The following is a 20871-nucleotide window of genomic DNA, read 5'->3' as shown; positions in this document are numbered from 1 at the left end:
ACTTTAAAATTTGCCCATAAAGCAAAACGAATCCTTTTAACATCATTGCTGTTTTGGTAATGAGAGAGGTTTAACAATGTAGAGTCTCTGGGTGAAATGTTAATCTCTTTTTTTTCCTTTTTCAGATGTTGACAGATCTGCTGTGCAATTCCAGCATTTTCTGTTTTTATTTCATGAATAACCAGGTAAATTAATCAAGTCTTGGTTTACAAGGATTCTATCAGAACTACATGAGTTAATTATACTATATTGTAGCTTCAGGACAAAAGTGGTGAAGAGTTTTTTTTGTTGTTGAAAACAGCTTCTGTTTAATTGCATGTTTCCAAAGAAATGCCCACATTATAAACTTAGACTGTAGATAATCACCTATAATTCTTGTTATTCGTCACACTTTAACAATTTCTATCTATTTTTAAAAGCAACTTTATAATACAATTAGAGGACTGGCCACAAAGCTTTCTCAAGGCTTTTCAAATCCCTTTCTGCCTGCTTCTGAGCTTCTCATTTACCATGCAACTTTAGTGCCACTGTGCAGTGATGCACCACAGACACAAGTCATGCACTCTCTTGCTTCAAGTCATGAAAACCAACCTACAAAAAGGTGTTTTGTACAAGTTGGAAAATGGATTTCATACCAGTCAAATGTCATCAAAATAATATTCTAACATAAAAAGTAAGTTTCACTCTAGTCTAGTCAAGTGGGAAAGCTAATAACAGATGGTTACAGAAAACATCTCATCATGATTTCCTGAAGGTGCATGGGCTGCGTGTCACAAACTGCCCCATAACACTTACAAAACATTATTTAATCATCTTCAATATTGTAACCAAGTGTCTGAAACCATAGCAGGAGGATGGTCAATATTACCTTTCTATAAAAAAAAGGGGCAGGCTTGCTGGTTCTGATGGCATTTTCCCACTCCTAAAAATTCTTGTACCACAAAGAATGTGTGAAATGGTCTGGAAATATGATAAACTCATTCACTACCATGTTAATTGAAATTTACTGTACTGACTGTGAAAGAACGGGTCTTGTGATCTGTGACAAGAAAGTTGCATATTCTGTTTGATTCTCAGCAATATTTTTTTAGGCTTTTAGCATTTCTTGCCTCACAAAATGGGAGTAAAAATGGGAGAAGGATTTTCCATAGGCAATTTGGAAAACTTGAGGCATTTATTGGCCATTGCTTGATCAAACAGTGAAATGAGCCAACTATAGTTTCCTCTTTTACAAACATTCACAACCTTAAGAACATCCATCAAATCTTCCCTTAGTTTTCTCAGAGAGAAAAATTAACAGGTACATAATTGTCCCTCAATGCTCAGTTCTCTAGGTTATGGTATTAATCAGAAGAGTATTTAGGGAGGTTTATAAATCCAGATGGGTTGGAGTTGGCAATATATAAACTAAAAATAAATTCAGGACTCTGGTTGCCACATAGCATCTCTCATTTCCCTTTACTCTGCTTAACAGAAACCACACGCACATATTTAACAAATTTAGTGATTAAAAACAGCCAAAATGTTACTGGATCTGTTCTGCTAGCACTTTGAAGAGTGTACTTTGAAACTATTAGCATTTTTAAAATTATTAATTTTTTCCTCTCCATATTCTATCATTTTTCTCCTCCTGCAGGCTGTTTACTGACATAGATCCGGCTACACTGTTGGAGGTGCCATCTTTCGGATGAGACATTAAACCAAGGCAGCGTCTGCTCTCTCAGGTGGACCTAAAAGACCTCATGGCACTATTTCGAAGAACAGGGGAGTTCTCCCCGGTGTCCTGGCCAACATTTATCCCTCAACCAACACCTAAAAACAGATTGTCTGGACATTATCACATTGCTGTTTGTGGGACCTTGCTGTGCGCAAATTGGCTGCCATGTTTCCTACATTACAACAGTGACTACACATCAAAAGTACTTAGTTGGCTGTAAAATACTTTGGGATGTCTTGAGGTCATGAAAGGTACTATATAAATGCAAGTTCTTTCTTTCTTTCCAGTTAGGAGGCTGCGACATTTTAGGGACACATTTAAGAATCAGGAAATTAGAGTAAGAAAGGAAAGACATGTGGGACTTTTTCATCCAAAGGGCAATATAACTTGTGGAATACATTACCAGGGAGGCCATTCAAGCAGACAGTATAACTGGGTTCAAGATGTTTCTGGAGAGAGAAGCAATAGAGGGGTATGGTGAGAAGCTGGACAGTTGGGGCTAATCTGTATAGAAGGGATGGGCTCCTCGGGCCTGATGCATATCTACAGACTGTTACATCATCAGGAGGCAAATAACAGTGGAGTTTACATGGTGTCTTTGTCTTCTGAAGTCTCTGAGGACCATTCTTTGAATGTGTTTATAATATAGAACTGTTCCAAGTAAAAAATGGCTCTTTGATAGCCTTACCACATCATTGTGGGGTGGATTCCATAGCACAGGCAGCATGCCAATCTTGTTCATAGTTAATTGATTGAAAGTCATGATTCATAACTTTATTTTGTGACTATCTGACAGGGGAAGGCCAGTAATCATGAATTGCTGGTCTGCTCAGGTGAGTTGAGCCCTCAGTCTGCCTGTGGCCAGAAAAAATGGCAGCCATCACCACCAGAGACAACATTTACATTGCTGCTCTGCAGACGCTGGGAAAAACAACTCTTCAGGAGGGTGTGGGTGCCTCTGGAGGCAGTAAATTGTCTAATTTACCTTACAGTACTGGCGCCACAGTTAGAACTACTGCCAGTGGCAGCATTATAAAGTTAACATACCGTGAAATTTATTAATGTCAGCAGCTGATGTTTTGTATGAGTTTGATACAATCACAGTGACATATTCACTACCCCTTACATAAATGACTTCAATGAGACGAAAATCCAAAGAACAAAATATTTTGATAAACTCTTGTATGAAATGTCAGATTCATTGATGTTTAACTGAATTCAACATTCATTGAACTATTGTTCAACCATGATGACCAGGCAAGCAAGAGAGGCAGCTCACAGTACAATGATGGGAATGAGAGGACCTCCTGCACTCATTATACAACAACGTGCATTTATATAGCGCTTTTAACATAGTAAAACATCCCAAGGCACTTCACGAGTGATTATTAAACAAAATTTGACACCGAGCCAAATAAGGAGATATTAGATAGGTGACCAAAAGCTTGGTCAAAGAGTGAGGTTTTAAGGAATGTCTTAAAAAGGAGAGAGAGGTAGAGCGCCGGAGAGGTTTAAAGAGGAAATTCCAGAGCTAATGAGCCTAGGCAGCTGAAGGCACAGCCGCCAATGGTGGAGCGATGGAAATTGGGGATGCACAAGAGGCCAGAATTGGAGGAGTGCACAGACCTCGGAGCCCACATTGTAATTCATTTAAATTAACATACAGGTGAGAAATAAAGAAAATGAATTAAGTCCTGTGTTATAAACAATACCGTGTGTTTGAACAACCTGCCAACACTCATTGTCTGGGCTCCTACATGTGGAATAGCTATTTAGGTGATGGGCAACTGTGGAAACGTATCGCAGCGAATAGTCAATTCCTTCAGGGAAGCAGAAAATAGTTACAAAAAAGAGGGAAACTATATTGTTTAATGTGGGAGGGTTGATGTGAAAAACTACTCTGGTCCGTGGTGCATTCGAGTATCCACTCGAGACTGTCTCGTGAGTTATCAGACCAGACACTCGTGGAAATCTGTCATATCACACCTTCCCATGCTGCATCCTCTGTAAATATTGAAAGTCTATGTTATCTAAGGCAGCAGAGAACTGACAGTTCAGGAAGAGTACAGTAACTGCAATTAAGAAGAAAGACAGCATGTCCGTGTCTTTCTGAATAACTAGCATTTTTAGAACGGTTTTTCATCTGAATTGAAGCCCAATCAGCTTGAGGTTATAAATCATAAAGACACCCACAGACAATCCATGGTTGGAGGTCTGGTATTAGGTTCCACCCAGATATTATCAAATATTATTTTTCCGCACTTGGCTTGACAAAGATAAGAGGCTTCCATAAAAACGTAGAAAACTTAGGGGTCGACGCCAAATTTCAGAGACTATTTGAGTTAACGGTTGTATATAATGTTATAGGAATCAATACAATATATTTATTTATGAGGTATACCTTGATCTGACTCAGGCATTTTAATTGAAGCCAGATTTTTGTTTTAAAAAAAGTTTCCCATTTTCAGCTATCTCTCTCTACTTTATTTTGCACATCCAAGCAAACAGCAGTGTATAATCCCTTCCCGAAGATACTTTAACAAGTTTATAGTGCTCGTCTTGGGAGAGCAACCTCCACGTAATGCTCCCTCACTTTTACATTTAGTGTCAGATACCAGTCTCTATAGGCATGCCAGACTCCACTGTGTAATATGGCGATCTGGAGTATAAATACAGTGAATCAGCTCCACAAGTTTAGGTTGTTGGAACAGGAAGCCTTGATCCAATGGCACGTTCATACACCTACATTTTCATTACCCCCAGATCAAGCCATTTATATGCAGAAGTGCAGTAAACAGTGGGAGAACTGCGAGTCAGGAGTCATACGAATGAACATAGGAACAGGAGTAGGCCATTCAGCCCCTCGAGCTCGTTCCGCCATTCAATTAGATCATGGCTGACCTGTATCTTAACTCCATCTACGCGCCTTGGTTCTGTAACCTTTAATACCCTTGAAGCAAAAATTCTTTCAATCTCAGTATTTGAATTTTCAATGGAATCAGCTGCAGTGCTCTAATGTTCCAGAACTCTGCCAATGTCACTTAGTAATTAGTTGCCTGGAGAGCACCATCCATTGACTCCCCTGTTGTTTTTTTTCCTCCTCCTCCTTCTGTTTGAAGACGCTAACCTTGCTATTGATATGGCCGAGTTTGGGAGCTCGATTATCAGACCTTCTTCCCACCATTGTTTTGTTCGTACATTAGTGCACTTTGCTACTAGGCACTTCCATCAGGTTGCTTCCATAACTTCAAGCAAGTACAAAATCTACAAAGAATGGTTTGGTCTCCAAGGTTTTGTTAAAGGGGAAAGGAAAATCTAGGGCAGTACTTTCAGTTCAAAGTGCCCGCCCATCTCTAGTGAAAAAAATGTACGTATTACCAGCTCAAGTTCTGGGGGAGGTGGGACCAGTACAAATTGGACGGTCTGCATCTGGGCAGGACTGGAACCAATGTCCTAGGGGGAGTGTTTGCTAGTGCTGTTGGGGAGGGTTTAAACTAATGTGGCAGGGGGATGGGAACCGATGCAGGAAGTCAGTGGGAAATAAAGTGGTGACAGAAACAAAAGGCAGTAAGGGAGAGTGTACAGAACATGACCGGACAGATGGTCTGAGAAAGCAGGGCAAAGACCAAGGGAAGACTAGATTAAACTGCATTTATTTCAATGCAAGAAGTCTGATGGGCAAGGCAGATGAACTCAGGGCATGGATGGGTACATGGGACTGGGATGTTATAGCTATTACTGAAACATGGCTAAGGGAGGGGCAGGACTGGCAGCTCAATGTTCCAGGGTACAGATGCTATAGGAAAGATAGAGCAGGAGGTAAGAGAGGAGGGGGAGTTGCGTTCTTGATTAGGGAGAACATCACGGCAGTAGTGAGAGGGGATATATCCGAGGGTTCGCCCACTGAGTCCATATGGGTAGAACTGAAAAATAAGAAGGGAGAGATCACTTTGATAGGATTGTACTACAGACCCCCAAATAGTCAACGGGAAATTGAGGAGCAAATATGTAAGGAGATTACAGACAGCTGCAAGAAAAATAGGGTGGTAATAGTAGGGGACTTTAACTTTCCCAACATTGACTGGGACAGCCATAGCATTAGGGGCTTGGATGGAGAGAAATTTGTTGAGTGTATTCAGGAGGAATTTCTCATTCAGTATGTGGATGGCCCGACTAGAGAGGGGGCAAAACTTGACCTCCTCTTGGGAAATAAGGAAGGGCAGGTGACAGAAGTGTTAGTGAGGGATCACTTTGGGACCAGTGATCATAATTCCATTAGTTTTAAGATAGCTATGGAGAAGGATAGGTCTGGCCCAAAAGTTAAAATTTTAAATTGGGGAAAGGCCAATTTTGATGGTATTAGACAGGAACTTTCAGAAGTTGATTGGGAGAGTCTGTTGGCAGGCAAAGGGACGTCTGGTAAGTGGGAGGCTTTCAAAAGTGTGTTAACCAGGGTTCAGTGTAAGCACATTCCTTATAAAGTGAAGGGCAAGGCTGGTAGAAGTAGGGAACCTTGGATGACTCGGGAGATTGAGGCACTAGTCAAAAATAAGAAGGAGGCATATGACATGCATAGGCAGCTGGGATCAAGTGGATCCCTTGAAGAGTATAGAGATTGCCGGAGTAGAGTTAAGAGAGAAATCAGGAGGGCAAAAAGGGGATATGAGATTGCTTTGGCAGATCAGGCAAAGGTGAATCCAAAGAGCTTCTACAAATACATAAAGGGCAAAAGGGTAACAAGGGAGAGAGTAGGGCCTCTTAAGGATCAACAAGGTCATCTATGTGCGGAACCACAAGAGATGGGTGAGATCCTGAATGAATATTTCACATCGGTATTTACGGTTGAGAAAGGCATGGATGTTAGGGAACTTGGGGAAATAAATAGTGATGTCTTGAGGAGTGTACATATTACAGAGAGGGAGGTGCTGGAAGTCTTAACGCGCATCAAGGTAGATAAATCTCCGGGACCTGATGAAATGTATCCCAGGACGTTATGGGAGGTTAGGGAGGAAATTGCGGGTCCCCTAGCAGAGATATTTGAATCATCCACCGCTACAGGTGAGGTGCCTGAAGATTGGAGGGTAGCAAATGTTGTGCCTTTGTTTAAGAAGGGCGGCAGGGAAAAGCCTGGGAACTACAGACCAGTGAGCCTGACATCTGTAGTGGGTAAGTTGTTAGAGGGTATTCTGAGGGACAGAATCTCCAGGCATTTGGAGAGGCAGGGACTAATTAGGAACAGTCAGCATGGTTTTGTGAGAGGAAAATCATGTCTCACGAATTTGATTGAGTTTTTTGAAGGGGTAACCAAGAAGATAGATGAGGGCTGTGCAGTAGACGTGGTCTACATGGACTTCAGCAAAGCATTTGACAAGGTACCGCATGGTAGGTTGTTACATAAGGTTAAATCTCATGGGATCCAAGGTGAGGTAGCCAATTGGATACAAAATTGGCTTGACGACAGAAGACAGAGGGTGGTTGTCGAGGGTTGTTTTTCAAACTGGATGCCTGTGTCCAGCGGTGTGCCTCAGGGATCGGTGCTGGGTCCGCTGTTATTTGTTATTTATATTAATGATTTGGATGAGAATTTAGGAGGCATGGTTAGTAAGTTTGCAGATGACACCAAGATTGGTGGCATTGTGGACAGTGAAGAAGGTTATCTAGGATTGCAACGGGATCTTGATAAATTGGGCCAGTGGGCCGATGAATGGCAGATGGAGTTTAATTTAGATAAATGTGAGGTGATGCATTTTGGTAGATCGAATCGGGCCAGGACCTACTCCGTTAATGGTAGGGCGTTGGGGAGAGTTAAAGAACAAAGAGATCTAGGAGTACAGATTCATAGCTCCTTGAAAGTGGAGTCACAGGTGGATAGGGTGGTGAAGAAGGCATTCAGCATGCTTGGTTTCATTGGTCAGAACATTGAATGCAGGAGTTGGGATGTCTTGTTGAAGTTGTACAGGGCATTGGTGAGGCCACACTTGGAGTACTGTGTACAGTTCTGGTCACCCTATTATAGAAAGGATATTATTAAACTAGAAAGAGTGCAGAAAAGATTTACTAGGATGCTACCGGGACTTGATGGTTTGACTTACAGGGAGAGGTTAGACAGACTGGGACTTTATTCCCTGGAGAGTAGGAGGTTAAGGGGTGATCTTATCGAAGTCTATAAAATAATGAGGGGCATAGATAAGGTCGATAGTCAAAATCTTTTCCCAAAGGTAGGGGAGTCTATAACGAGGGGGCACAGATTTAAGGTGAGAGGGGAGAGATACAAAAGGATCCAGAGGGGCAATTTTTTCACTCAAAGGGTGGTGAGTGTCTGGAACGAGCTGCCAGAGGCAGTAGTAGAGGCGGGTACAATTTTGTCTTTTAAAAAGCATTTGGACAGTTACATGGGGAAGATGGGTATCGAGGGATATGGGCCAAGTGCAGGCAATTGGGACTCGCTTAGTGGTATAAACTGGGCGACATGGACATGTTGGGCCGAAGGGCCTGTTTCCATGTTGTAACTTCTATGATTCTAAGTGCACTGCTGAATTTCTTAGCTCACCGAGACACATCAGTTTGGTTCTCCTCCCCTCCAGAACTCCCCGACCATGTCAGTTTCAGGGAGGGGCCACCTGCATCCCGGAATTACTCCATCCATTCAAACTCACCTAGGAGCTGCTCCAGAGTTACCTGATCCCAGATAAAACACTATTGTTTGGGTACTGCATACTTAGTTAGTGAGGAGCTTTCTAGAGTTGGATGGCATTTTATCACATAACATACTTTGAACAAAAAGTGCTCAATAAACTTAAGGTTTGAATATCAAGTAATAAGGCACAAATCCATAACACTCAGCCTCAAATAGTAGAAGAATCATAAACTCAGTCATGTGCCACTCTCAGTCCCTTTGATTAAATTGCTATACAATTTAATATTTGACAGGGAAACATGTCAGAAAGAAGGACTTGCATTTATTTAGCATCTTTCATGACCTCAGGATGTCCCAAAGCACTTTACAGCCAATGAAGTACTTTTGAAAGTGTAGTCAATGTTATAATGTAGGAAACGAAGCAGCCAATTCACGCACAGCAAGGTCTCACAAACAGCAATGTGATAATGATCAAATAATATATTTCAGCAGTGTTGGTTGAGGGATAAATGTTGGCCAGGACACCAGGGAGAACTCCCTGCTCTTCTTCGAAATAGTGCCATGGGATCTTTTACATTCATCCGATAGGGCAGGCCTGGCCTTGGCTTAATGTCTCACCTGAAAGACAGAACCTCCGACAGTGCAGCACTTCCTCAGTACTGCACTGGAAAGTCAGCCTAGATTTAGTGCTCAAGTCTCTGAAGTGGGACGTGAACCCATAACCTTCTGATGCAGAGGAGAGTGTGCCAAGGCTGACACCTAGGCCCCAATATTAGCGGGGAGGTGGGATGACAGCAGGGAGGGGGAGGGGGGCGGGTGATTGGGCACATGGGTAACCCGCCCAATAAAAAATGTCCGTTTCCCACGCAATCGCGGGTCAACTGGAGCCACTTAACGTGGCTTCCGTTTTTGCCGTCCGAAAGCTGCACAGCGGGCGGACTGCGCACCCGCATCACAGGCTGTCAGCTGGAGGAGCTCTATTTAAAGGGGCAGTCCTCCAATGGCTGCTCCTGGAGCAAACACCCACACACAATGGAGCAGCCCAGGGGAAAGGCTGCTTCAAGATTCAGTGATGCCTCACTCCAGGTGCTACTGGATGGGATGAGGATGAGGAGGGATGTCTTCTACCTGGCAGACAGGAAGTGGCCTGCCTCAGCCACCAAGAAGGCCTGGCTCGAGGTGGCAGAGGAGGTCAGCAGCGGCAGCAACATCTCCCGCACCTGGATCCAGTGCAGGAAGCGCTTCAATGGCCTAACTAGGTCAGCCAAAGTGAGTACACTTACTCATTCTCCTATATTCCGTCTTCCACATCACCATCCCCTCCCCCCAACTCATTCTGCACTGCCAACGCTAGTCTATCACATCATTCCTCACACCCACTTAAGGCTCATCCTCACCTCCCCATTACTCTGCCCACTCAACCCAATCCTCATATATCATGGCTCTGTCTCATACTCACTCTTTGATGCATCTCTTTCACGGTCAGCTGCACCCAAGCCAATGCATCAATAGGTTGGCCACGTCACCATCACTCACTCACACGTCTGTACTTTCTCCCCTTATAGGAGAAGAGAGCCCAGAATGCACAGGAGGGGGCGAGGACTGGAGGGGGGCCGCAACAAATCGTCGTCCTCACAGACGCAGAGCAGGAGGCGCTGGAGCTGAGCCATACCCTCGAGAGACTGTCCGTCGGGGACACCGAGACTGGCACCCGACAAACATCTGGTGACAGAACTTTAACATTCAGCATACACAATATGAATTGATGTTAACGTGCCTTGCCACCTTCAGCACCTCAGTATGCTCATTGCAACATGATACATCTGTGATGATGCTTAATATTGCCTTCTGTTCTCTTACAGGGCCTTCAGCGACCGCCGTGATGGCAGAGGGCGGTTCCTCAGAGCACCTGCTGATCTCTGAGGGTGCACCGTCACATCTGAGCGAGCCATCCACCAGCACAGATACTCACACCTCGGTGGATCCTAGTCTGCAGTTAGTTGGGGTCGGACATGGTGAGTTACCACACACACTGGTGGCAGGGGCAGCTGTGGAGAGTTCGCTTTGCTTAGCTGGACACAGATGCTGAACCCTGGGGGCTATCCTTCAAAAGGAGAATGACCGAGGGGCAGCAGCACCCTCCACAATAGCGCAGAGGATGGAGGAGTCCAACTCCTGCATGAGTGGGATGGTGTCACGGGGGCGTGAGGGCATCTCAGAGATGGTGTCACGGGGACGTGCGGGAATGTCTGCGATGGAGGGAAGGCTAGCCTCAACTGAGCTTCAAGCATGGCTCACAAACGAGTCCATTCAGGCCCTGACAACGGCCGTTCAGACTCAGTGAACAACATTCTGCGCCTTAAACAGGCAGGCAGATACACTAGCACTGGCCTCACAAGGCTTCACACATGTCCTCCAAACTGTTGTCCAGTAGAGTGGTAGGAGTGATGTGGGCCTGGCCCAGGGGAGGGATGATGACGAAAGGGGACATGGAAGTAGGGATGCTGCTCAAAGCGCTCCCACGTCTCACCCGCTGCCCCTCTCTCAACCAGTACCCGCAATGCTGCCTCCTCTCCAGGTGGTTAAGTCTTTGGTGCAGATGGAGCAGTCTTTGGCAGGCCCCTCACGGGCCACCAAAACCCAGAGGGCGTAGGCCTACAGCATCAAAATCAGTCAGGGCATGAACAAGAGCAACCAGCCACTACCTTACTGCAGCAACGGGACGCACCACGTGGAAGTAGTCGGAAGTGAAAGGCGAAGGTTTTGTAAGCACGAACGGTATGCGCAAGGGTGTTTGACGGTTGGTCATGTTTTTTTTAAAATTTATATTTGCTTTTTGTTGAACTCGTATTAAATATTATTATTGTCACCACCACTGCCACGTCTTGGCCATTCACAACTGGCTTCTGTAATAAGGCCCTTTCATGAGGTTCACCATGAACGCTGAAATTTGATGCCACCCATTGGGTCACTCTACAGTGGGTGTATGTGTAGTTGCAGGACTGCTTTATGCAGGGAGGGGTGGGGGGGTGGTTGCTGGTGTGGGCGCTGCTCTATCCAGGTGGTGAGAGGACTGGACTCTTCACACTGTCTGACGTTAGCAGAACCGTTCACATATCAGTGACTCCCTGGCCTCACGAGCAGCCAGGTGCCCATGGGTTCCTCCTTCATATGGATGGGACCTCCTCAAGCGGCACCTCTCTCTGTTGTGCCATGTTGTGCAGGGTGTAACACACTACTATAATGCGTCCCACTCTGTGTGGTGCGTATTGAAGCACTTCCCCAGAACGATCAAGGCACCTGAAGCACATCTTCAGCAGCCCTATAGCATGCTCAATTGTACACCTGGTGGCGATGTGGCTGTCGTTATATCAACGCTGTTGCTTGGTGATGGTTCCTCAGAGTGTCATAAGCCACATGTGCAGGGGTACCCCTTGTCCCCGAGGAGCCAGCTCTTGCGGGTGTTCAGTGCATGGAAGGGGGCGGGATGTTGGATTCCAGGAAGATGAAGGAATCATGGCAGCTGCCAGGGAATCTGGTGCACACGTGAAGGAATCTTTTGCGGTGGTCACAAACGAGCTGAGTGTTGATGGAGTGATACCCCTTCCTTTTGATGAACAGTCCTGGTTCGTGTAGAGGTGCTCGTATTGCTTTATGCGTGCAATCAATTACACCCTGCACCCGTGGGAAGCCAGCCACAGCGTGGAATCCCACTGCCCTCTCCATCTGACTGAGGTTGTCCGTGGGGAAGTTGATGCAGTGCAAGGCCCTGCAAAACAAGCAGTCAGCGACTTGCCTTATGCACTTGTGTGCTGATGACAGACACCCCGGCGATGTCCCCAGTGGCACCCTGGAATGATCCGGGGGCGAAGAAGTTGAGGGCAGCGACAGGTAAGGAGATGCTGCTCAGCCCAGCCGGGAGCAGCTCGGCATGAAGGAGACTGCAGATGTCTGCGACTACCTGGCGACTGACTGAGCCTCCGTATGCACTGCTCCTCATAGAGGTCCAGGAAGCTGAGCCTCGGTCTTTAGAACCTGTGGCAAGGGTAGTGCCTCCTGCGATGTCGCTCTCTCTGTGCTCTTGTGCAGGTGCCTGTGGCGCAGCACTGTGTTGCGGAGTTCCAAGTGGCGGGAGTGGATGCTGTGCCTGGCAAGGCTGGTGATATTGCTCATCCTCGGATGTAGTGGTGAATGCAGCATGGCGCCCCCCCATATTGCCGGTGTGAGTTTGAGGGGGTCAGCAAAGTAGTTAAATATGTTTGAACAGCAGAGTTTTGGGTGGAAAGTAAAAATTTTGAGTGAAAACACAAAGATTTTATAGCCAAAACTTTGTCTGAAGTGACAGAATGCCCTGCTGCAATAAGTGGCCTTTTCTCCCCACCTGTCAAATAAGCATTTACATCTCCCACTGGCTGCTGGCTGAAACACGTCTGTTGCAACAGGGAGTGTTTCCCACCACAGCACGGGAAACACATTGGGGATCCTTCAAAAATCGCACCCCTGCCAAAATGTCGAGACAGTTAAGTACTTCAACTATCTGACAAACTATGCAAAGTATCATCCCGCCGGTGGGACTTCCGCATTCAGGAGTGCCCCCAGACGAGTTACTGGGGAACCTAGAAGTCGGTGGGTTGGAGCCAGGCTCCGAACCCGCTTGGGATTGCAGTGATTTTCGGAGCCCCCCGCCCCCAACGCACCCGCTCCTTCTCCCGAAAATCGAGCCACTAGTATCCAAGTAAAAGTCTCTTGTATCTCAGTAAGTGGCTGTTATGTGGCACATAAGTTAGGTGGAAGCATGGGGTCCGGGGGGGGGGGGGGGAATTCCTGGATGTGGCCCCATTCACTATGATATTGAGCTGTACTGATATTTCTTGTTCCCAGATTGCTAAAAGCAACATTGAGATTATATCAGAAATGTATTTTTAAATACATTTCTAAGAAAATATCCACCCAAAATGTCTTTTAAAATTTCCATGGAAGCTTGCCAGTGAGCATATTAGGAATTTCTGTCAAAAAAATAACCAAGCAACCACTACTTGATGCTATCCAAAACAAGTCAACACAGCCATTATCCCTTTATCCTTTCTATGCCCTTCTCCTTTGGCCACCATTCTTTTCCTTCTGATTTACAGGAGTACCAGGTCCTGACTCAAAGACAAATCAAGAGACAACCCCACCCCCCCCCCCTTTTCATATTCTGACATCATATGAGAATAGCTTCTACTCTTATTACAAAGACTAGAACTAGCCAAGTTCTGTCATTTAATATATATCTATATTATTACTGACTATATATAGAACTTCACCTAACCTGAAAATGCAAAGGCTGTGTAGTACAAGTTAAACAATAATGAGCCCGTTTTGTGTGAACAAAAGCCAACTGATTGTTCAAAGCAGCAAAAACACCCAGATTGTCACAAAAATAACTTGCTATGAGAATTAATTAAATGCAAAACTGAGAGCCCATCTGTTTGTGCTGTTGACCTTGTGTTGTATGTTTTACTGGTGTTACCCATCAGACAGAAAATCTAATAGCAACACAGCATGGTTTCCCTCCAATTTCCTATACAAACAATGCAGTGACTGCTTACCTTGAACCATGGACTGTAGTTGATACCTGAGCGCTGCTGCCACTTTTGAATATTTGCCAGGTTGCAATTCCCTTTCAGTAAAATATTTCTCAAGACCTTTCTCCTTTGTAGTCATGCTGCAAAAGAATGTTTTTATTCCACTCCTCACTACCTTCGCAAGTGGTTGGTTTGTTATTTGCCAAGCCAGGGAACACTCTGTTCAGTGTTTGACAGCCTGCGTTTTATTACCCAAGAACTAATTCAAAATCTTCCGGCTAATCATTAAAGCATTACATTAACGTAGCCTTTTAATCTCAGTCCTTATTTGGGAAAGAGCCGAAACCATAAGAACCTGCCCACTTTTTCCGACGTCACGGCAGAACTCAAGCACCTGTGTTGCATTACCTACAGGGATTGGCAGTTGTCTCGGTTATGCTTACAAGATCGCAAGATAAATATGAATGAGGAAGGCCATTCGCTTCTCCCATCTCACCCATCTAGAAAAAAGCTACAGGCCACCCCTATCACAGCATATGCCTGTTTTTTTAAAAACAAATTCCGAGTTTTTTGCCTTCTCTATCCTACCTCTGTTACAATATATTACAGAGGGAGTAAGCATATTGATAGGGATTGCACATGCAGGTAGATGCAGAATTACTTACAGCTTCTAGTGAGCTGAGCTTCAGTTTCAGAGTTCTGACATAATCGAGAAACCCCAGGGATCAAATTCGAATTCAAGTATCACTTAAGCCAAACTTCAAAAAGGTAAATAAGAGGCTGAGGCTGGATGGTGATAAGACTCTCACTCGACGGGGTAGTGGATTGAAAACTGGGTGTGGAGGTCGGTGCACCGATCCTGTTTTCCAGCATTGATCTTAATGGCTGGAAAATATCAGGAAACAGCATGAATTGAGCAACACGTTTTATAAATATTGACCACATACCGTTCCCTAGCAACACTGGCAGCATCTTGACTGTTTATTCATTCAAATGTAATTTCAGTCAAATGTGACATCCAGCGTATATAATAATATTAACACTGTAGCATAATTGACTGGAGTTTAACTTTGACTATATCCTTCACATGTATACTCGACTCTCGTCACTTTCAACCCCCTTCCGATTTTGCCCTCCCTTCTACTGAAGATGTTGACTCATTCCGTGGAATAGGTTTGCAGGTATCAACTGCCCTCTGGTACCTCAAAATAACCTTCATAAGTGATCCCAAGCAGTAACTGTCATCAGGTTTATACAGCTGTGGGGAGCATCAGTGTTAAACTGGGCCCTGACTTCAGCTGATATCCACGTCCAGTACATTTACTATTGGGGAGCACCAGCACTTTTACTATACTAGTCAAACAAAGCAAAGCAAGAACATTTGAATAAAACATTCATCCACAGCCAAACACTGTATAAGGACAGAAAAGAAAGGCTGTGGGAGGTAACAATTAAGAAATATTATTAGACAATAAATGCATGCAGGTCTATAAAGAATTGCGACTTTTTTTGTGGAGGGGGGGGGGGGGGGGAAGGAAAATTGGGGGCACTTGCACAGTCAAAGGCAAATGTAGGATTGATGTCAGGAAATTCTTCACACAAAAAGTGTTAACACATGGTATAGAATTCCAGATTAGGGTAGTCTCAGCAAAAACCTTGGAATCGTTTAAGAAACAGTTGGATGCCATGATAGGGGGAACTACCTTTCAGGACTGAATGGCCTTCCTTATTCATATTTATCTTATTATCCTGTGAAATGAGAGGACGGTGAGAGGAATCCATTGTATTTATGCGTCATTTTTTTTTAGCTGCAGCTACAATTCTGTTTGGAAAGAAACATACCATGACTGAATAGTGGAAATGTGATGTTGGATTAATATTCACGAGTTTTTGCATTATAATTTTTGATGAACAAAAGTATTTATGTAGAACTTTCCCTCAGGAGAGTAAATGGACTGGATCGAGTTCATGATGGCTCGGATTATATATAGTCCGTGGAGGGAAGTGGCTAATATTGTCAGGTAAACCCCAGAGGCTCTGCTTATATCCACCAAATTAAATGGTACGCATGGGAGCATGACACATCTGAATAATTAATGAACCAACAGAAATTAAACACCATCTATCTTGGTTGAGAAAAATGACAAAGAGACACTAAAGATTCTCAAAAAGATTGTTTTGAAAGAAAAATGCATACGTTGGTTTGAGCTGATCTGAGGCTCTCTTGATGGCTTAGCTGCTTGGGCAATGACATGTCAGGGGTAATTTTACAAGTTCGCACTACCACTGCAGAGCCTTGCCCACTGGCAGTTGGAACACATTAACTAACCCCCATTATTTTATTTGTGCTACAGTTGGCCATGGAGTTCTTGGGCTAGGGAGAGGAAAAATCTGGGCAGGGCTTCAACTCCTGTTTGTTATCTAGTATCTCCAAGGTGTCTATGTGTTCATTCATTGGTGAAAACCAGGATTAGTCTTAGTTATGGTGCCCCCTTAATTAAATAGTTTGCAAAGACTCACAAGTTCAGGCTCGCACATGAAGGATTGCCCCTCGAGTAATATACTGTTAGGCCACCAATGTTTATGAAATCCTAGCCCAGCATAAGTCACCTGCAGCAGGACAAAGAGGGGACATGCAGAGGGAACTTTGGAAAAAATAAGTTCAAAGTGCTAAATATGTAGTTGATAATTAATATATATAATACACACACACACATATACTGTAAGACATTATGCAATGGTCAAAATGTTTGAGCCAAACTATTTTTTAAAAATTTCAGATGTTTGCCCTCTCATTTTTCTGCAGAAACAAAAAGGAGCTGCCTCAGTCTCCATGAGCTGAGCATGCAAAAATCAGAGGAAAAATACTTTTACAGTGTTGCTGACTTTATCTCTCCAAGTGTTACAGACTGCTGCTGAGCATATAAGGCTGTGTTCATTACAGCCATGCAACTAATTAAAATTTAACTTTGCCATTATGGTTCTCTTTTTAAAGGAAGTTTCATTGAACTGTGAAGTACAAACTACTATATTGGGATGTGATACTGCTCACGTCACACTGTTTTGACCCAACTTACATGCATTAATGTTATGCCCAGCTGCCATTGACCTGATCTTGAAACGGTTTACTATCCACTGACACATGCCAATGGCGCTACAAATACTTGCGAATAAAAATGTTATCTTAACAAGAGTTGCTTCAATGCTCAAGTAAAAAAAAAGCACACAAACCATATTATAGCATGTTTTTGGAAAGCACTCCATTTTAATACGAGTTATTTTGTGTCATACTCTGCCAATAAAGCACTCAGTGCAAAGAAGAGATCTTATTAGAGGTTTCTGTAATATTAAAGGAGAGTTTCAGCATTACATGAATGCAAATTGTGCATGAAGTTGCCCTGATAGGGTTTATGTAAGGAATGTATGCAAGGAATGTAAGGAAACCCCATTAAGGGAGTCTCACCATTTCAACTTTGCACCAGCTGGAAACTTTAAAACTTTTAATCCTACTAATCGCCAAAGAGCCGATTGTCCCATCAGCTCATTGCTGACATTACATTTAATCAACGCTCACAACTTGATTTTCTCTGGTTGGAAACTGATGCAGAACTGGTGGCATAACTTGGACCTGCCAGTCCAAAGTTGCTCTATACAGGTGCAACTTTCACATTGGTGCCTGTAGTACAAGTGTCCTGAAAGAATAATAAATTATATTGCTTCACTTAGCATGTCCTCAACAATTCCTAAAAGATCACCTTCCTGTAACTTATTTGATATCCTTCCTTACACTGGTTAAGCGACACTAACACTCTGGGTTGGCAAAGCAGCCTAGCAAACAGTTGGCCCGTCCACAGAATGATTGCATTGAATCATAGAATGGTTACAGCACAGAAGGAGGCCACTTGGCACATCGAGCCCATGCCCATCCAGGATCGGCAGTGGGAAGCCCAACGGGCTTAATGCAAGTGCGGGGATGGAGGGGTGGAGGAGGCAAGGGGGTTCCTAAGCGGTCAGCGGAGCACTCCTGCTCCTCCTTGTGCCACAAAGGAAAGTTTTAAACTTACCTGGAAAGGCCTAGTTGGTCTTTGGACCTGCTTGTACCTGCCAGGGTGGCAGTTCTCTTCTGGGTTAAGATGGCATCGGGGTTCTATTGCCACAATAGGACCCCGACTTGCGTACACGTGAGGGGCTCGGGCCTGACTCAGGCAAGCATCTCATATGCCTGAAAAATAAGGCATTTTAAAATCGGAATGGACCAGGTACTGAGTGGCTATTTCATCCATTTCATTTTAACTGCCCGCCTGCCCGGTTTCCACCATATATATGAGCCATGCGCTCTGCCGATACCCTCCCTTCCCACCCCCACCATTTGGAGCTCAACCTGAAAGTCCCTCTCCCTCTCCCTCTCCCTCTCCCTCTCCCCCCACCGAGGATTCTGCATATTGTTCTGATGCGCTTCTCCATCTTTTCCCTCATCTTTGCTGGACATCACAATGATATAGAATGGAAAATGATTTTCCCTTTAGTTTTCATAACAATACATTATAATAAAGATGCGTCCACATAAACAGAATTATTAAGCTATTATTGACACAAACCTCTTGAGTAATGTGCAAACAGGAACAGAGGAAATCACTGAGCCAATTAGTCAGATTTTATCATTTCAAAAGGGAAATCATCGGTTACATAAACAAATAAAAAAAAACACATTTATATGAGCGAGAGATAGAATTGGCTTATATACATAGAATGTTGACATATCTCTTCATTTTCATTGTATAGCCATTATGGTTTATGGAGTTGTAGACATGATTGTCTCATGTTATATTGTCGGATTCAATTGTTGCAATAAAAAGATAGGACATTGGTAGTTATAAAATGTAACATAACTACATGCTTCTTTAACAGTGACTGCCTGTGGAAAACAGCAAACAGAATTTGTGAAGGCAAGATTTTTTTTTATTGGATCAATACTTTGTCTTCCTTCATTCTATTATACACTATTTATGAAACTAGGCATTCAAATATATTATTTTGTATTAGAAACATCCTTAAGCTAATTACTTTAGACAAATGGCCCTTTGAAATTTGGTTCTGGCAATATCATATAAAAAGCTGAAAAGGTCAGAGAGTATAAAATCCACTCATATGATGTCCCCATTAGCCTTTTTAATCTGGTTGCAAATTTATTTTAATATTTTTTAAAAGCCTATATTTGCCTTGCCAGTATGCCTGAATATGCACCTGTCTTTCCACTAAAATTATTGACTCCAAGTTGTCAGTCAGCGATGGTTCTGTTCACTATCACAATCAGCTCATTTCCTTTAAGAAATAAGCATTCAGGACAGAATACAGCATCGAGACATATATTGGAAAATCCCAAGAAATAATGACCCCATTCTGTTCCATTCAACAATTTATTTGTAATCCATCATTTTGTTTGCTTATCTGGTTCCCAATTGTCTCTTGTTGAGCCGCTCTTATCAGAGATCATTTTGAGTATTATGGTTTCAAACAGCTACATCTTCCAGGCCCCCAGCTTCTATCCTTCCTTTTGGCCCTGACTCTTCAGTCATTGTGTATGCAAACAGCATATAGGCCTTTACTTGAATACATCTATCAATTACGTGCAATACATTCATAATTACCTTTCCAACTCTCGGAGCCAGGAAATTCTGCTGGGCATAGGCTAGAACTGGAGCCCTGATTCTACAGCACTCTAGGTCTTTTTTTAAAAAAATCTTTCATGTTTCTAAAACCTTATCAGAAATATGTTAAAGTGAGGAATTGCTTATGGAATGAGGGAAAATTCTCAGAGCTATAACAAAGATAACAGAACTATAAAACGTACAAAACTAACATGTAGTCTATATAATATAGCTCTAACCATGAACCTATTGAGTACAGAATAAGCTGAGAATCTGTAGAGCACAAAGCTAACAAAGAACCCTATAGAATACTGACCTAGTGAAGAACCGATAGAACACAGATCCGGTTGCAAATGTATAAAATTCAGAATGAATAAAGAATCAACAGAACACTGAACTAGCTGAAAATCTAGAATCCAGCACCAGCCAAAAAACAATAGTCGTGAAAAGTGCTATATAATTGCAAGTCTTTTTTTCTTTTCATTCATATTAATTAAGCCACTAATATTCATTAGGCCAGATTTTAGCAATGTAGTTTGACATCGTAAAAAAATCCACACCATCTAATAATACCAACATGGTATATTTTTCCACAAAAACACTTGAATATTAAGAAGTTGCCTGCTCTCCTGGGGGCTGAGGAAGTTTATCCAGTGAGTAGTTGAACCATACAAAGCAGGGAGGTCCAAGGTTCGAGACCAAGTTAGTGCTGAGTTAGCTGCTCTAAGTCAAGGAGGCACTAAGAGTACAATTACGACAACTGGCCTCAGTACCACTGGGTTAGGGTGGGGGGAAAATATGTCCAGAGCTCCTGCTACTGATTGATAACGAGCAACCCATGCTGGAAGTGTGCATGTAGGGATGTCAAGTGAGGAAATAATTGGGCTAGGCTGTGAAGCTCCAAAAGAGTAATAACACACCAATAAGTACAAGTCTCACACATGAGTAATGCCCAATTCAAGGAGTTATTGGAGGACCCAGTGCCTGTGGAGCTACATCCCAGCAAGGAGTCGGTGACTTCGGTGGGGGTGGGGGTGGGGGTGGCAGAGGTCTATGGTCTATGCTGGTGTTTATGCTCCACACAAGCCTCCTCCCACCTTACTTCATCTCAATTTGAATTTTAGTGTGAACTGACTTCTGCATTCATGTTTCCCTGGAGTGAGAATTTCACCAGTCTCAACTGGGTTGTCAGGGCTGAAGAAAGGAAATACTGTTTGAGTGGGGAAGTCCTTTCCTGCATTGCTGAGACAAGGCCCCTGGCCATTATTAATCACAATCACGGCGCCAAAGTCTAATTTTCTC

At 43.6% G+C, this 20871-nt stretch overlaps 1 protein-coding gene across 4 annotated transcripts in view; it reads right to left on the bottom strand.

The window, feature by feature from the left end:
* The window catches only part of LOC137341681 (protein FAM107B-like), a 104368-nt gene that overhangs the window by 9473 nt on the left and 74024 nt on the right, over positions 1 to 20871 (bottom strand). Inside the window, exon 1 of one of the 4 annotated variants that reach the window (XM_068005046.1) lies at positions 14587 to 14639. The exons of 2 other annotated variants lie outside the window; for them this stretch is intronic. Coding sequence is in view for 1 of the 2 variants with exons in the window: in XM_068005043.1 (XP_067861144.1) it covers positions 13946 to 14060 (115 nt within the window). In the remaining variant the exon portion in view is untranslated. Of the gene's footprint in view, positions 1 to 13945; positions 14141 to 14586; positions 14640 to 20871 lie in introns of those variants that run through there. One more of the 4 variants, XM_068005043.1, reaches the window with a different exon arrangement.

Source organism: Heptranchias perlo, chromosome 24 (genome assembly GCF_035084215.1).
Source record: "Heptranchias perlo isolate sHepPer1 chromosome 24, sHepPer1.hap1, whole genome shotgun sequence".
Lineage (NCBI taxonomy): Eukaryota > Metazoa > Chordata > Chondrichthyes > Hexanchiformes > Hexanchidae > Heptranchias > Heptranchias perlo.
The sequence above is the reverse complement of the archived record's forward strand: the minus strand, read 5'-3'. Positions and strand labels throughout refer to the sequence as shown.